This window comes from Alligator sinensis, unplaced genomic scaffold, assembly GCF_000455745.1.
Source record: "Alligator sinensis unplaced genomic scaffold, ASM45574v1 scaffold611_2, whole genome shotgun sequence".
NCBI classification, from domain to species: domain Eukaryota; kingdom Metazoa; phylum Chordata; order Crocodylia; family Alligatoridae; genus Alligator; species Alligator sinensis.
Window position 1 is genome coordinate 3,397,694 of NW_005841869.1, and position 17,651 is coordinate 3,415,344.

At 42.1% G+C, this 17,651-nt stretch overlaps 1 protein-coding gene across 9 annotated transcripts in view; it reads left to right on the forward strand.

Annotated features, from left to right (window-relative positions):
* Window positions 1–17,651, forward strand: part of SCAI (suppressor of cancer cell invasion) — a 52,593-nt gene that overhangs the window by 26,868 nt on the left and 8,074 nt on the right. For all 9 annotated transcript variants that reach the window (XR_003092218.1, XR_003092212.1, XR_003092209.1 and 6 more), the window contains exons 3-13: window positions 3,264–3,359; window positions 3,674–3,760; window positions 4,113–4,211; window positions 5,209–5,305; window positions 6,915–7,013; window positions 8,475–8,627; window positions 9,300–9,401; window positions 10,269–10,370; window positions 11,223–11,301; window positions 13,467–13,566; window positions 16,036–16,117. Coding sequence is in view for 5 of the 9 variants with exons in the window: in XM_025194414.1 (XP_025050199.1) it covers window positions 3,264–3,359; window positions 3,674–3,760; window positions 4,113–4,211; window positions 5,209–5,305; window positions 6,915–7,013; window positions 8,475–8,627; window positions 9,300–9,401; window positions 10,269–10,370; window positions 11,223–11,301; window positions 13,467–13,566; window positions 16,036–16,117 (1,096 nt within the window). In the remaining 4 variants the exon portion in view is untranslated. The remainder of the gene's footprint in view (window positions 1–3,263; window positions 3,360–3,673; window positions 3,761–4,112; window positions 4,212–5,208; window positions 5,306–6,914; window positions 7,014–8,474; window positions 8,628–9,299; window positions 9,402–10,268; window positions 10,371–11,222; window positions 11,302–13,466; window positions 13,567–16,035; window positions 16,118–17,651) is intronic.

The window sequence follows — 17,651 nt, forward strand, 5'->3', positions numbered from 1 at the left end:
CAGGATACTATCAAAAGAACAAGTGCTGATGTCTGTTTCCATGGAGACCCTCCCTGTTCCCAGGGGAGCCCAGGAACAGCATGGTGTTGTGCAGCTATTCTGGCTGCAATTAGGCTTGCATGCTGCTTGAAACGTGTGTGCGGAAACAACGGTTTCTATCCACAATAGTGGTCCCTTCACGTGTACTGCAAGGGCAGAAGTGCTGTTACTGGTTGTTCATTGTCTAGCTTCTTTGGAACGAACCCTAAATGCTGAGCTGGCTTGGAAATGGTGAATTTTATAGATGCGTTTTGGGCTTTCAGAGCGAAGCAACAGGCACAGAATAGAAGAGGCTGGGTAGGCAGGGTAGGGCAAGGTGAAGAGGTAGGGAATGAGGTAGGGAATGAGGACCTTCCCCCAGAACTACAGTCCCTGCTCATTGTGTGATGGGCACAGCGCAGACAAAATGTGAAGAGTGTGCGTGTATGCTGGGAGGGAGGGCTTTTTGTATGATCTCCCTTTTATCTTGCTGTAGAAGAGCAGAATTACTACTCCTAGAGTGGGTTGTGTTACATGGCCAAGTCCAATAATCCTGCTTTATGTATAAATCAGCTTCAGTATTTGTAATTGTACTTAGTTTAGTTCCCAAAAGTAGCAGAGTCTAATTGCCCGTTAACCACTGAAACTGTTGCTCTCTGGGTGTAGTGTGTGATTTACGAACCAGGAAGACTCAATTCTTATCCTTATACATTTGTTTCAACAATTATCTCTTCTAACGTACAGTGTTCGGTTCCTTCGTTTTTACGTTTTGATTATGTTAGCAAATGGTGCATGCGGTATTTCTGTTTAATTAAATAATTGATTTCTACTTGGTTGTGTCACACTGTATTTGGAAGAAAATTGGAAATGAATCTATGCCCAAAACAAGTATTTTTATTAACGAAATAGGAGCAGTTTAACCATGCTGAATAAGTTAAGGAAATGGTTTTAAATGCAAAGCATGTTTTGCATTGAACCTGATGTATTTGGGTATTTGTTAGTGAGTTGAATTGATTCTTTCTGATTGCTGTTCTACAAGGGTTTAGAACACGCATCACATCCTCTCGCACCTAGGTATTATTCAGAGATTGGGAGGGGAAAGCAAGCTTTTCTGCTTTTCTTTTTAGCTCCCTGTCATTTTCTCAACTTTGAATGGACTAGTCATTTCAGTGGAACTAGTCATAAGCTGAAAAAAAGAAAATATTCTCTCTACCTGCAGAAGAGGCCATTATTGTCAAAAGCTGGCGGTTAGCATTTCTAGAACCAGAATTGTTCGGTGCTCAGCCGGTGATTTCTGCCAGTTATCGGTTTGATTTTTCTGTAAAACTTCAGCGGTAAACATGCAGACTAATATTTATTCTAATAGATTGTAGGTAGTTTAACTTTTTACATTAAAAAGTCAAGACTTTTACATAATATAAAAAGTTAAACTACCTACAATTCTTATAGCTTATAATTCTTTCAGGCTGTAAGAATTTCAAACTTGAATTGTATGTAGGATTTTTAATATCTAACTTAAAAAAAACCCGTTGGATTTTACTTCATTTGAACTTGATTTAAAAGAATCCTTCTTGTTTTGTCCCCACTGACCATTGCTGTCTCAGCTTTTGGAGGGGTAGGGAGGAAGGGAGTGTGTCTATAGCATGGGGTAAGGAACACATTATCTCCACACTGCTAGATGGGCAAGAGAGGGAGCCAGAAGAATCTCTGCAGAGCAGTGTGAGGAGTGTACCAAGGAGGTGGGCACAGTGCCTTCACACCTCTCCTTTCACAATATGGCTACGTGTTCTCTGAAAAGAATCGTGTGCAGAATAAGCTTCTCGGTGTGGAAGAACTGTGCTGATTCCTGAACCAGAGTTGTGCTCCTTCTTGCATAAGATGCTCCGAGGCTTGTGTTACTTGGTGTAGTGCTCCTCTCTCATACGCTATGGGCTCTGGACCGTTTGGACTCCCACTCATGCCAACTCTGCAAGCTGTTCACAGGGCACAGAATGGTAATCGCAAGCCTTGCAGGGAGTTGCTTTTTGGCAACTTCTTTCCCTTCTTCTTTGGCAGCTGTATCATAGTATCAGCAGCAGCCACGGGAATGGCTTTCCAGGCCAGTATGGGGACAAAGCCAATACTTGTTTCCCTCTATAAAATAACTCTGCTAGATTCTCTCTAGGTGCATGACATGTGGACCTGACTCATAAGCAAAAGGAGTATTAATTTTCTACCTCATGTGGAGCACAGTTTAAAAAAAATTACAGCCGTGGTGTACTGGAGATCCCTCTCTGCCACCTTGTTCTTTCCATTTCTTCAGCCACCATGCCATGCTGTCTCCTAGTTGACCTTTCTGCAGCCCTTCCCGCCCTTCATGTCTTACTGGGGGCTTTTTTATAACAATTTAGTCCCACACAGCCTATGATAGGGGAGAGGTCAGCAGGGACAGGTTTTCTGTTTGGACAGTCCATCCCAGTTGGTTTTCTGTTTGGACAACCCACCCAATTACTGGGTGCTTTTAAAGAGCTTTGGTCCTTGGAGCTTGCAGATGTCTCTCTCAATCCTTCCCTCATTTTGAAGGGGGAGCTTGCGGCTTCTCCTGTCTGCTTCTAGCAGATGCAGCTGGCTCTTTCTTGCATAGGATAGGGTTCATAAACCAGCTCAGTGACTTGGGACACTGTTCACAAAAAAAACTTTTTTGTCTTGAATCGAGAACAAATAAAGAACTGAAATAACTTTTCACATGGGCAGTAGACATGCCTTAAGAACCTTTTTGTTCTTAATGATTGTGTGTGACCTGCAAGGCGGAGAGTATTTGGAGGGTTCTTTCTTTTGTGCCCAGCACACTACGATCTCAGACTAAAAAGCTTTTTTGTTCAGGTTGAGTGTGGGAATCGGCAAGTGAGATGCACAGACAGTCTGAGTGCAGAGTCTTTCTGTGTATGACCTCAGTGTAACATGGCGTTTCCAACATACTACGTGTCTACTACAGCAGTGCCATTAGCAAGCGTGAAACAAGTCCTGGTCCAGTGTTTGAACCCAGAACTCTCCTGCCCAGATTTCAGTTGCTCTAGTTACAGGGAAATGTGAATGTGGGTCTGCAGGTGTTCTGACAAACAGAATTGTAATGACTTGGTCAAGGCTGTGTCAACTCTAAATGGACAAAAACCCGTTCCTTCTCTGATTTGGAGTCTGCCACCCTCATTCTGGGCTGGTTGAGTACTTGCAGGATGTTCTCTGCATCTGTCACTTGTCTTTTTCAGGGATTTACCTCAGTATGGACAGAAGCAGTGGCAGTCCTATTTTGGGCGAACATTTGATGTTTACACCAAACTGTGGAAATTTCAACAGCAGCATAGGTAAGAGCATGGTCTAGAGATCCATCACCACTGGACTTTCTAATATTTCTCTCTCTCTCTTGGTATTGTGTAGTGCTTGAGGCCCCAGTCCCAGTGGGGATATAAGGATACAGCTGGTGCTGTATAATTTCTCCTTTTGGCACGTGGCCCTGCTGTTGTGCACATAGTTGTGCCAGAGCTGGTCTGCAGTCATGGAGAATGCCAGTGTCAGTAAGAAAAGCAGGCTGTAGAATGGTTTTTTGGCTTGGGTGGTGTGCTGCTCTAGGAAATGAATGGGATACGCTTAAATTCTCTTCTTCCTTCTCTTGATATAGGCAAGTTCTGGACAATCGGTACGGCCTAAAGCGGTGGCAAATTGGGGAAATTGCCTCCAAGATTGGGCAACTCTACTATCATTATTAGTAAGTGAATCCATCGACATGCATGGTGGGGAAAGCAGCCTAAATGCACAATGCAGGACACCTTGAGAACAGGTTAAATTACCAGGTTGGGCATTTCAAGTTGCTCCTTTTGAAGCTCTTCTGAACGAGCCAGGATCTTGGTTCTAGCCAGATCTTGAAGACATGGAGGTTTGGTTGCTCTTGTCTTTGCTGGCTATCTTAAATGGGCAGATAAAATCCAGCCTTTGGAATCTGTCTTCCCAGCATACACAAAGAGTGGGAAGCAAGCTTTCATTGAACTCACCTGAGGAACCAGGAAGGGTCTAGCAGCCACCTCTTCTTGAAGCAGTGAGCTAATGTGTTTTCTCTACAGCCTGCGGACATCTGAAACCAGCTACCTGAATGAGGCCTTCTCTTTCTATTCAGCAATTAGACAGAGATCGTATTACTCCCAAGTCAATAAAGAAGACAGGTATGACTTTTGACCTGCTTTTTTCAGGACTAGGGCAGTGGGCAGACACAGCAATTAATTGTAAACTGATTAAGGGGAAAGAACTGGAGTAAGGGGAGTGTTGTTGGAGGAAGTCTTTGTTAATCCAGCAACTCCGATTAAATGGGCAAGTGCAAATGGAGAGCTTTGTCAGAAGACTAAAAGGATTTTCACTTGCCTTCAGCTACAGCAAAAGGGTCTCTTGCTGCTCAACTTTGTTCTTCTCAGCCCTTGTTATCAGTGCTGTTACTGGGAATTGCCTCAGTAGTGTTCTGGAACTGGAAGATTATTTTGGTTCTGCCTGAGTGAGTTGAGGGAGTACAAGAACCTGTTTCTAATCAAAGCATCTCATAAGTGCGGTGTTGCTGGCAGTTCTCCAGCCCCAGCACAACTGACAAGAGAAACATGGTCCTGTGTGTGCATGAGTGATTCCTGAAAGTAACAAGAGAGGTGCCTCCTTTGAGTATGTTCCTCAGGTGGGGCTAGCTCATAGGGATGCTATGACACATCAAGGTTGCCCTCAGTCTTACGTACTGGCCAATAGGTCACATCTCTACATCTCTACAGCTGAGGAAGATCCATAGAAGTGATATCTTTTTTTAATGCTGAGAGTCTCTGAGGTATGGAGTTACATGCCAAGTTGGCAAGTTGGAAGCACTCGAGGGACTTGGCCTTGGTTGACTGGAACCCCATAGATTTCTCCTGCTTCTGAGTTTTACTAGGTTTTGTGTACTACAGCGGTTCCTGCAGGCCCTTTCCCATGCCAGGTAGAACTCAGAGGCAGGAGAGAATCTGTCCCAGTTTGCAGTTCTTTTTCCCTTTCCCGATGAAACCATGCAGAGGTGAATCTTACTGCATATGTTGTGGTGGTGGTGAAGTGGAATATAATGTACTTTAACGATGCTTTGATTTACCAATCTGCCATTGTAATCCTTTCCTATAACAACTCTTTAAGTGTTCTCCATTTTTTCTTTTTCAGGCCTGAATTGGTGGTCAAAAAGCTTCGGTACTATGCAAGGTTTATAGTAGTTTGTCTTTTGCTCAACAAAATGGATGTTGTAAAGGACCTTGTAAAGGTAAATTGTATGTATGAGGAAGAGGTGCATTTTGCACACGTACAGTACAGCCGGTAGTGTGTATAGCTCTTCCCTTTTGCAATCCAGGGGAGACCCTCACTCATTTGAAATATCAGACACAAGATTTTGGATGTTGCTGCTTTCCTTGTTAGCATTACACCTGCAACTCACTCACTTGAATTTGGCTTCAGGGACTGCAGGGCTGCAGGGTAAGAGAGACATCCTGATATGTCTGTTCAGTGCCTCATAGACATAAATGACCTATGTTTTTGGATAGCAAGATGTTCTTTATTGGCAGAAGGCAAATATCTTAAGATTGGTTTTGCATAAACCCTTTTCCAGTGTGACTTCATATCGCACATTTCAGCTAGCTGAACACTTTGGGGCAATATATCTCCTAGCCTTATGCCCCTCACCTCTTCCAGGTCAGACAGAGGCTTCTACCATGCTCAAACCTGCCCATCTTCGTGGCCTGCCCTCTCCAAGAAAATCAAATGCCTCCCACTTAGATTTCACTGCTCAGCAAAGTATTCTGCTCCTCCCCAGTCTGGTGTTGAGTCTCCCACCATCTACAGGAAACCCCTACCATGTATTTCACACCTCCCAGAAGACCTATAATATGCAAGACCAAGAGAGACTGTAGACACTATCATGGAATAGGGAAAGGAGGGGACCTGTGTGCCTCCATACCACCAGCTAGGGGAAGGCTTACTCATCTGAACTGCTGCAAAATGGGATCTCTGGAGGGGCCACAGGTAGGACTAGTGTGCAGATCAGAGTAAGTCTTTGGGCAGTGGATTTTCAATAGATTTAGAGTTAAGGGAATAGCTTAGACCATAATAATTGCTTTATAATAAAATACTAAACTGAAATGACTTGCTGGTTCTCTTTTGAAAAGACTTGAGACTCAGAAAATATTCAGATAGTCCTGCTGTCTGGAGCTGGAGAGTCTGCCTGTTTCTGACAAAAAAAAATTCCACCCTCCAAGGGCTCACCCACAATCCTTTCCACCCCCCCCACCCCCCCAAAAAAAACCAAACAAAAAAACCCCAACCAAAACAAAGCAAACCCAAACCCTGCTTTCTGCGATGCTATAAACAGCCTCTGAATGTTGGTATTTCTGTGCCAGTTGTATTGCTTTCTAGCTGGCTGTATTCAGTGGGATGAGCACCAAAAATTGCACAGCATGAACTAGTAGAGACAACAGCCAGAAAGAACATGCCATTCACTTCCCAATCCTGTCTTAAGTTATCTGTAACCTTAAATTTGAGTCCTATTAACAGCCTTACAGTAACAACCAATGACAGAGCTGTGCTTGTCTTTATACATTTGAACTTGATTTAGTCCCAAGGGCAAGGAATGGCACTTGTTTTCACTCATATTTTGTGTTGTCAAAATACATAGAAATGGCTCAGGAAGTCTTGGCTCCTGAAGCAGCATATGTTAGGCTGATTTTTGGCCAGGTTCTGTTTGGGATGTGGTTCTGCGGGCAACAACAATCAATACTTTTTAATTTGATTGATGAGATACATCAGCCCTAAAGCAGAGCTGCCTGCAGCTCCCAAAAAGTCATTTATTATTCTGCTTCCTTTGGACTTTTTGCACTTAGGAACTGTCAGATGAAATTGAAGACTACACCCATCGCTTCAATACTGAGGACCAGGTGGAATGGAACCTGGTTCTGCAGGAGGTGGCAGCTTTTATTGAGGTGAGAAAAAAAGGAAGCATCAGTCTCTCCTTTTTCACATGGAAGTTTGTGTATCTATTAATTTATTTATGTAAAGTAAAGCGTGTTGGACTCCTCAGACTCCATTGTCTAGGTCCGCTGCCACAGTGAAGGGGAGCAGTGAGAACGCTGTGCCCTGGCATGACACACACGCTTCCAATCTGAAATATTTTGTACTAGCTGAGCTGTGAAAGCTGTTAGGAAGCACAAGTGCTTCCAGCATCAGATCTGCTCATGCGGAGCTGATAGAAACATGCAGCTGAAGCCTACTGACTCTCAGCCATTCACCACTGCTGTTCTTTCACCTGATCTTTAGGTAACCTGGAGATTGAGAGCACAATTATTCACACCAGCGCTGTTTTAGAAAGACTGGTATCTGAAGGTTCATTTTTGAGTGAGGATAGTTGATGGAATGTGATATTTAGATTGTATTTGTAATTTCCAAGTACATTTTCATTTTGGGGTGCTGGCATAATCCTTTGGTAATACTTAAACAATATGTAAGAGAAAGTACAGTGTAATCTTGGCAGTTATGCTGACAATAAATCTTGGCATTGTTAAAATGTTACCCCTTTTATGGGATGTCATGATAAAAAATGAGGATTTCTTTATCCTTTAAAAACAGATGACAGTTTCATGCTCCCTTTGGTTTGTACAACCTGTGTGTGTATGTACCTCTGTGCAATTATGCATGCAATCTTTAAATGTTACTTGGTTGGAATGCAACATTAGCATTTGCTTATCTTCCTCATTCATCTGCCAGAAGGAGGAAAATGGAAGTAATGCAAGACTTTTCTGTCTTGCTGGAGTATTACAAGACATCTTGTATGAGCTGCAAGATTTTTAGTGGTGCTTGTTTCCCCAGCTAAAACAGGAGGCTTATGCTGCATGAAGTACATTCTGCTTTGCAGCTTGTGACACACTTAAATACAGTGGTACTTGCTTTGAGTCCCTAAGATTAGCTACTTTTCCAGTTTGGAGGTCTATATTTTGTAGAGCTTTAAGATGCATGAAATGTAAATTATTACTGAGAAAGGGATTGGACAAATTATTGGAGGAAAGGGGCATCCATAGTTTTGAGTATGGGAGCTGGGGATACAGCCTCTGAATTAGAACCTCTTATACTTTTAATGCTGAGGACTGGATGTGAGAATAACAGTGGGGGTGGAAAAAACCCTGGTTGTACCCAGTTCACTCTCCCTTTCAACATCCACACTCTGCCAATATGTGATATAGGGTCCTGGGCAAAATAAACCTATGGTATGACCCAGTAAATGGTAGTTCTTATGGTCTTATTTAATAAATTCCTTTTCACAGCTTTGCTTCAGCTACAAGATATCTCTGTTCTATCTAAGTGACAGGCCATAGAGCTCCTTCTGCTTTCCAGTTATGGACCCTGTGGGTCTCCTTAAAATTCATGCTGTGAGTTGATTGTCTTTCCAGGCAGACCCTGTGATGGTTCTGAATGATGACAATACCATCGTAATCACTTCCAACAGACTGTCTGAAACAGGGGCTCCGTTGCTGGAACAAGGAATGATCGTGGGACAGCTTGCTCTTGCAGATGCACTAATTATTGGGAATTGCAATAACCAGGTACAAGCAATTACAAGGGGCTGTTTATATGTCTTGTCTTCAATTTGAATTGGAGGAGATTGGGTTTTGTATTTGGGTTTTTGTTCACTTGTTTTTTCTAATTTTGTTAAAGGAAATTAGAGAGCTCAGTGGAAACTAACAAAATCTTTCAGCAGGGATAAGAGGGAGACTAGATAAGCTGAGAGTTTGGCAAAAATTAAGTGACAGCTGTAAAGAGTTGTTCTGATATGAGCCAACTGTCTTACATTTGTTGCATGTGTTTGTTTTTGCATGGTTGTTTTAACCACTTGTATTCAGTAAAGAACAATCTCTTCTACTGTCTCAAGCTTTTTATGTATTCAGAACAAGCAAGAGGCAGGATTTTTGTAGAAAGTTATTTGGAGAGAGTCTCATCTATTGCATTGATCCTAATGAAATTCTCAGTTCAATATCTAATTAAATGGACATGGGTCTTTCCAAGGAGAATTGGGAAATTTTTGGCCAGGTGGCCTTCTCTTCCCACCTCTACCTCTTCTTGGTTCTCAGTGGTGCATTTCAGGCATCATATAGTCCTTCATTTACTGTTTTCAGTATGCAGATCAAAGATCTTGCCCAGATAATTCCTGATAAATCTAATAACTTTTTTTCTGTGGCAGGCAAAAGGTGTTAGTGATGGCAATGTTTTTTTTGCAGGTCAAGTTCAGTGAGTTAACAATTGATATGTTTCGAATGCTGCAAGCACTTGAAAGGGAACCGATGAACTTGGCTTCACAGATGAATAAACCTGGAATGCAGGCGAGTTTCATTTCTCAACTGCAAACTTGGCAGCAGAACTGTGTTCATTTTAGTCTGTAATCTCTCTGCCCTGTCCCTGTGTGCAGAGCAGGGTAGGTATGCTGTCAGAACTCTTGTCCTGATAGAGAACGTTTTAGACTCTAGACTTTACGTGGGTGTTAGCTTTTCAGTTACATCTGGAAGCTTCAGTAACAAGTATTTCTAGATGGTAAATAAAGTAAATCTTGTTTCTTGTCCTCGAAAACCCCTTCCTTTCCCACTACCTAAGTGGACTCTTGCATTGTCCCTCTTGCTTGGGTCATAGCTATTAAATATCTATTCTAGACTAACCAAAGGCAGATTTTGTGTTATTTTTAGATCAGGAGGAAATGTTCAGCCTTTTATGTTTCTTCCACATCCACAGCGTGTTCTTAAGGTGCAAGTAAATTGTCTTAAGTGATTACAATGGAAGAAAATATTTCTCTTTCACAGGAGTAAAGTACAAAGCAAGGAAGTAGTACCAGAGCCAGCTTGTGCTGTTTGTAGGGAGCATCTTTATGAATATGGCTGAAGAGCTTTTGTAAGGGATTAAGAACCAACTGAATGAGAGAGTGAATTTGCTCACCTTGTTGTGTAAAAGTCACCTGTATCTTGCTTTTATCTTGGACTATAAATTGAACTGAGGGGTTAGCTTGTAGACTAACATCTTCTGACACAAAGTCCGTTTGTCTCATTTTCCTTCACAGTAGTGAATGAAACATGGACAGACTATGTGTGGGAGAAACGTGTTGAAGGTGAAATATTCTGATAAATGGAAAATTGAAGTTAAAGATGTTTATAAAGCCACCTTAGCTTTATATGGCATGTGATTTTTGTTTGTTTTAATAGGAATCAACTGAGAAACCAGCCAGGCGGGAAAATCCCCACAAGTACTTGCTGTATAAACCAACCTTCAGCCAGCTGTATACATTTCTAGCAGCATCATTTAAGGTTTGTAAAACTTGACGTAGTTACCACATGTTGAAATAATCTCCAGAATGGAACATCTCACTAAATTAAGAAGTAATTGAGACAAGAATCCCCATTTTATATGTCCTACAGATGATGGCTGGTTTCTATTTAACGCAGTTGTAGGGCCCAGTATATATTTAACTATGACTGCACCATCAGCAGCCTGGAGGTTTAGTTGCTAAAAACAGAATATGCTTCCTCTGTATAGAAACAGTTGTCACAGTTGATGAGCCTAAAATGATACCTTCTGTGTGCCTGTGGTGGTGTGGGTGCCTGGAGACCCAGTCCATTCTCCAGAGGGCAAAGGTCACTGGTATTGGTGCCCCTGAGCAGACAAGCAATAGAAAGGCTGAACATTAATGTACCTGCAGCTCTTTCTCAGCCCTGTGCAGGATCCAGCATCCTGGGTTTGCTGCAAATCAGTCTGGCCCTGTTTTGTTTTGTTAAAGAGCAAAGAACAACTTTTAGGATCCTGGAACAGTTGAGAAATCCCTCTTTTCTAGAGGGACATGATCTTTTCTGGGTTCTACTTTCTTGGGAAGGCTCAGGGCCTTTTTAGGTATCCAGAGGGTTGCGGGGAGACTGGTGCACTCTTACAGCTCCTGAACCTGATGTACCAGTCAGACTTTAAAACTTGCATTTCAAAGAGCACACCTGCAGCACGGGTTCTGTATAATATAGAAACATGTAAAGGAGCGAGAGGCAGGGGGGCACGCACCTTGAAATGGCAATGATTTTATCAGGCTGAAGCAGAATATCTGTGACCTATTACAATAAATATGTGCATCTCCTTCCTGCCCTCCCTTTTCCCCCCCTCTCCTTGAATTTCAGGAGCTGCCCGCAAACAGCGTGCTGCTGATTTACTTGTCTGCTACAGGAGTGTTCCCCTCAGGTCGTTCGGATAGTGAAGGTATAATAAAGGAATGCTCCCTGTCATGAACAGGGCTTGAATTCTCTTTCTATTCCAGGGCAAGTGACCGAAAAAGGTGTCACACAACTTTCCAGAGGACAAGTCCAATTTCATGTGTCCATCTGCGTTACAATACTAGCTTTTCTTTGGACGTTAGAGAGCAGCTACTTCCATGGATTTAATTAGCATACGCTGACTTGAAACCTTTTCTGTGGACATGTCCAAGATTTTGATGCATCAGAGTTGTTTATAAATTCATCAATATTGAAGACATTACTGGCTCAATTGGTCCTTTTGCGTACAGTTAACTTGATACAGTTAGTTAAAATGGCATTTGTCAATTCTTCTTGATGAGTACTATAAAGGTAGCGGGTCAGGAGAATGGTGGCAAAATGGCTGAAAGTCTCTGCAAAGGTTGTTGTATTTGCACGTTTGTTGATGTGACAGTTCAAGCCCTTGTCATGATTTTGACAACTCCCCTCACCTCATCCTCCCTTTCCGTCCGTCCCAGCAGAAAATACAGCTGCAATCTAAAAACCTAAGTTTGGCCAACTGGGGTAACTGCAGTTAAATGATTTGGTTACATTTACATAACAAACTTTAAAAGAAGAAATTCTTTCAAGCATCCTAAACATTGTATGCACCTCGTCTGTTGGAGACTCGCATTCCTTTATATGATGCATGCCTTTTCCATCCTCCATGCATGACTAGGGCTTTCAAAATGTTTTTTTAAAAAAAATCCTTGCTGCCTTTCTGTTGTGGCAAGGATTTTTTTAATTTGCTTTTAACATTTTTTCACTGGGCTATAATCCAGTGTATTCTGGTCTCAGCTATGTTCTGTCCTTTAGAGCCTGCATTTTATCCACCACATGTCTTGTTCTAGCTTCCTGGGTTATGATAGAGGCCCCCAATGTGTCTTGTGAAGAACCACATAGTCAGTGCTTCCTGTTCCCAAGAGGTGCATGAAACGCATGGGCTAGCGGTTACACTTTTCAAAAGGAACGTGGATTGCAAATATTAGCATTCCCTGCGTGTCGTGCTCCGTATTAAAGTAAAGAGCAACTGCAGGTTGTAACACTGAACTCCACGTTCTGGTTTTGGCTCTATAGTCACAGAGAAGACCTGTGACAGTACTGAATGAACTTGCACTCTGTTCCTGATTCTCTACCCTAAAGCTCCCCTTGAAGATGACTGGTGACTTCTCCATTTTGAAGGAAGGGTTTTTTCTGTATTTAGTTGTGTTAAAATCCAATTGTGTAGATGTGTAGCAGGATAGGGAAGATGCAGTGCATGTGTTATCCCCCTGTCCGTGTTACAGAGGGTTGATTGCCCAGACCAGGGTGAAAAACTTGCTGGGGTCTTGCACACTTTTGTAAGAACCACTGGCATTTTTGTGCCAATTGGATTTTGTTTTTTATTTATTTATCTGCTGCTCATTATGGGCCAATTAAGCAGTTAGCCCAGATATACTCACTTCCACTGAGTTTGCAAGACTTGGGCTGTCTAGTCCTAACGTAGCTTTGAAAAATACAGAATTTCAGAAACAGAAGTCTCAAGAATGACCGTTACCATGCGTCTGGCATTGTGCTAATAACAATGGGAACTTTGAAGCATTGAAAATAAACTGTCTTCATGTACAAGCTTTCCAGAGTTTCCCTGCTCCCCTCTTGCTGCTCCTTGCAGTGCTCTGATTGTAGACATTGGTGTTTATGGCAGCCTGGGAAAGGCTCAGGATTTGAAACTGGTTGATCTTAATCATCTGAAGGCCAGATTCTGATTCTGGAATACATTGATTCATGTAATAATATAAATACAGTATTAACTTGCTTGTATAAAGTGTCCCTGGAGACACCTCCAAATGAAACACTTTTATTACAAAGTCTAACAGGGTACAATATATTTGTCTTGGTCTTCTTTATACTCTGTTTTGAAGAATGAATAAAGTATAAGCTCTGGAGCATATTGCATTACCAAAGCAGTTGGTAGACACTGAAGTGACTGAAATGGCTACAACTTCAGTTGCATGGCTAGCAAATTGCAAGCGCTCCATGATCCTTTTATTTCCAAATCATAATAGTTCAAATTCACTTACTTTTGTCCAACAGTATCAGTAGCTCTCAGTTGTGCTACGTCAGCTGATCTTGACTTTTCTTTGCCATTTGTAGGTCCGTATGATTTTGGTGGTGTTCTTACAAACAGTAACAGAGACATTATAAATGGGGATGCAATCCACAAGCGAAACCAGTCTTACAAGGAGATGCACTGGTAAGTTTTCATGATCTCAGCAAGCAGAAGAGGCATGCTTTCTCTCTTTCACGGGGGAAAAAGGCATCAAAACCGACTGGACTCTTTTCTTGAAAAAAGTGGGTCATGTTGTGGAAAAAATACTTGTTACAAAACTTCAGAGATGTGTGGGTTTCCTGTATGAACTGGGGGTGGGGGGATGGGGTGGCAGAAAGCAAGAGCAGACAAGGTTCTTTGGGTGAATCTGGTATCTTTTATTAGACCAACTTAAATAGTTGGAAAACAAATTTTAAGCAAGCTTTTGGGTTCAAAAACCCTTAGTCAGGCCGAGGAAGTTTCAGCGCACTTTCATCTCTGCTTCTGTCAGTCTGCATTCACTGTCACCTCCACCTGCATTCTAGCAAAAGTAAGAGCAGGAGAGAGAACTCTGCTTTCAGTACTGAGTGGGGCCACTTGTGCAGCACATGCCATCTTGGGGACATACAGCTGTTGGATGTTACATTCATGTAGTGTGATGGTAATAACATTGCTATATTTTGCTTGAGGAATATAGCTTTTGGACCCTCTGTTTCAAAATGTCAGGTCTCCAGCTCGGCTTAAGGTTAAATATAATTAAATAAATGGATGTAGTATGGCACTAATCCTCCCTTCACCCCCTTCCAAGTTTTCCATTGTTGGAGGGCATGGGTAGGCACAAGTGAGTTAGACTTGAATGCTAGCAGTCATTTGAAAGTGGGCGCATGGGTGTTTGTCAGCTCTGAGTGCAGGTGCTCCATGATCCTCTTGTCTGCTCCTTCTGTTTCCAGTGTGCAGGAGTAGCAGTCTGTCTTAGTACTCCCCACTGGAGCACTTGGCCATTGGCTCCCCATCTCTTCCATACTGCCCCAGCGTGGGGTCAGTGGAAGGGAGAGGACTTTTGGGGTGTTTTTATGTGTGCTCCAAGGGTAGAAGGGGAGTTTACTTTAATTAAAGCATCTGAGAGCTGCTCTTACACAAGATGCTTCAGGCACTTTAATTATCAGCATCCCTGCACTGCAAAATGGCGGTGGAGCACTTTAACTGAAGCTCATCAAACAAGCTTTAGTTAAAGCACCCCCCCACTGCCAAGTTGAAGCAGGGCCACTGATACAAGAGACATGGAGGCTGTTGAAGTATGCTGGTTGGCATTCTCCAGCAGACTCAATTAATTGATTAATTACAGCACGTCAGAGCAGCCTCCCTGCACGTCTACAGGCACCCTTAGTTTCCCATGGTACCCCGTCCTTTTGGGCCAAGCAGAGATAGCACTAACAGCTGTTCTGCCCAGTGAACTGAGCAGCTAAGGTAGGGGAGCACGGAGAAGTACATTCAGCACTGTCTGAGGATTCCTCTGGAGCATTTTTAATCCAGGAAATATCCATGTTAAGAATATACAGATTGTTTGGCATCTTTGCTTGAAATCATGAAAGTCTTGTCAGTAGCTAGAGCCCTAGCTTCATTTCTTAACGCTTAGGGAATCAGTCCACTTGAACCCCTGCTAGAGAGCATGATAATTATGAACTGATGGAACACATGTGGAGGGTCGTATGAGAGAAAGCAGTGGTGGGTGTACAGTGCACATGCCCTTACCCACTTTCCTGAAAGGCTAGTAAAGATGATGTTGGTTTGTACTAACCCATCCTGGAACTCTTGTGTATTACTCAGGTGTTTTATACCCGTTTGTTAAAACCCCTAATTGTTTTTAGTTTTGGGATGTTATTCTCACTGCAAAAGAAACCTATGCTAATGTGATCTTGGGATGTAAAATCATGGGAATCCTGAAGGAGTATGGACATGTTAGTCTGTATTTGACACAAGTGTCAAACATTCCTAGAATGTTACGTCCCAGTCTGGTATCTGCAGTTCAAGAAGGATGTTGAAGAAAAGCAAGTGAGAGAGTTTTTTCTATGCTTTAAATCAAAGTTGTAGTGGAGAAACTGGAGAAACTCAGTTTCCTTAGCTTGTTTTAGAAAGCTAAGTGATGACGTGATCAATTCATAAACATGTGTTTAGAAACAAAACCTTGATGATGGGCTCTTTGGTTTAGCATGTACGAATATAATGAAAAACTACTATATCACTGCAAGTTGAAGGGCTTGAAATTCAGCTTAGAAATAAAGTACAAAATGTTAACATCAGAGGGCAGTTTAACCCTTTGAACAACTCGCCAAGGGTTGCAATGGGTTCTCCGTTGCTGGAAAACTTGGCATCAGGATGGGACATTTTTCTAACAGGCTGTAGTTTCAACAGGAATTAATGCAGGAGAAACCTATGGCCCCTGCTGCATGCAAGCTCAGACTAGCGCTTGCATTGGTCCCTTCTGGCCTAGTCTCTGACTTGGACTATTGAGCTTTGTTGTTTTCTTCTGCTTTCCCTCTTGATGTGGGCAGTCATATGACTAGAAGTTGTGTGTCCCCATTGCAGCTTCACAGAAATTCTAGTGCTCTGTGAAGTGTCTCTTTCTCTTTCCAGCCTTCACCCTGGTGATCTGTACCCTTTCACAAGAAAGCCCCTCTTTATCATTGTGGACTCTTCAAACAGTGTCGCCTATAAGGTAAGGCTTTGGAAAGCAGCTGCATGTACAGTAGGATACAGTGTCAACTCCATGATAGCTTATTCTTTTTATCAGGTTATTTTAAGCACTTTTGTATTTAGTCTTTCTTTTTTTCTTTTTTCTTTTTTTTTTTTTTTTTTTTGAGGTTGTGCATGCTAGTCAGGATCTGATCCTATGAATAGGAACAAGAGGGAGAAGCGTGTGAACAGCTGCTCATTGGAAAGTAATAAATTCTTCTGGAGGAAAAAACAGTTAAAGATTTCCAAGGTCTCTGGTGGGAGGTTTATTTTTGTTATATGCCAAAGACAAGTTTCTCTTTTTGGCTGGGGGTTACTTAATCTGCTATCATCACTTGAGCCATTCTTCACTGATCTGCTTTACTTGACACAGACAAGTCAACCCACAGAGCTTTGCTTTGTAAATTGTATACCTCTGAAAAACATATTGTGTACATCTGAAAAATAACTTGAACAGGAGAAAATAACAGCAGGAAATTAAGGCAAAAATACACCATAAACATCAAATATACATTCAGCATCTTCTAGTGCATATACACCAGCAGAACAAAATCTCTTCTGACTGGATGCTGTGGAAACAGTCAAGGTAGAATTGTTTCATGCCAAATCAACATTGGTAATTTGCAATTCAGGTATTATGAAAGTAAATTTGATTAATTCCAAAGCAACCAAGTACATTGAGATGACACTGATATTATTTCAGTAGTGAATGGGCTGTTAAAATATGTGCTAGGTACAGGAAACTGTCACTTCCTGATGTCTTCCTTTTGCAGCTCCTTTATTGGCAATCCAACAAATGAACATTTGAGACTGTATTTCTGAGGAGCGGTAGGGACGTCTAGTGGCCAGATAAGCTCATGGTCTGTCCTCTGTGTTGCTTTTTCAGAGGCATGCATTGGCTAAGAGTAAGCACAACAGTGATCATATAACTCAAGATGCGTGTATCAGTTTGAGGACCCTCTGCCCTAAAAGTCATAACAAAGTGTTGCCTTTTGGTAGTGCCTTTTTGTGCCATTTAGAATAACTTCTCTAATGCCAGTAAATTTAGCTTCATTGGGTTTGTTAATATTACCCCAATTTTCAGAGAGGGAAATGCAGATGCCAGGGGGCTTTCATGACTTGTCCACAGCCATGCAGGAAGTTTGTGGCAGAGTCAGAAATAACTCTGAATCTCTTGACTCTTTTTCCAGCTTAACCACAGAGCTATTCTTTCAGCTACTGCAGTAGGAAATGAGGAAGACATGAATCAGGCCTGTTCTGAGAGAGAAGGCATTATTAGACAGTTTTGTTCACATGCGTGATGTCTTTGGGCAGGCGGGTGTCTCATAGGTACAAGTCCCAAAGAAATCCAAGAGTCCAGTGCATGAGCAGTGCTTTCAGTAGAAAGCTGTTTTAAATTTAGCTAAAAATAAATCAAATACTTTAATCTAGTCCAAACTATGCCTAAAATTTCCATGCAGTGAAAAGGGCAATGACACTAATCTCAGCCAGGTTCCCTGCTTCCCTTCTTCCACACC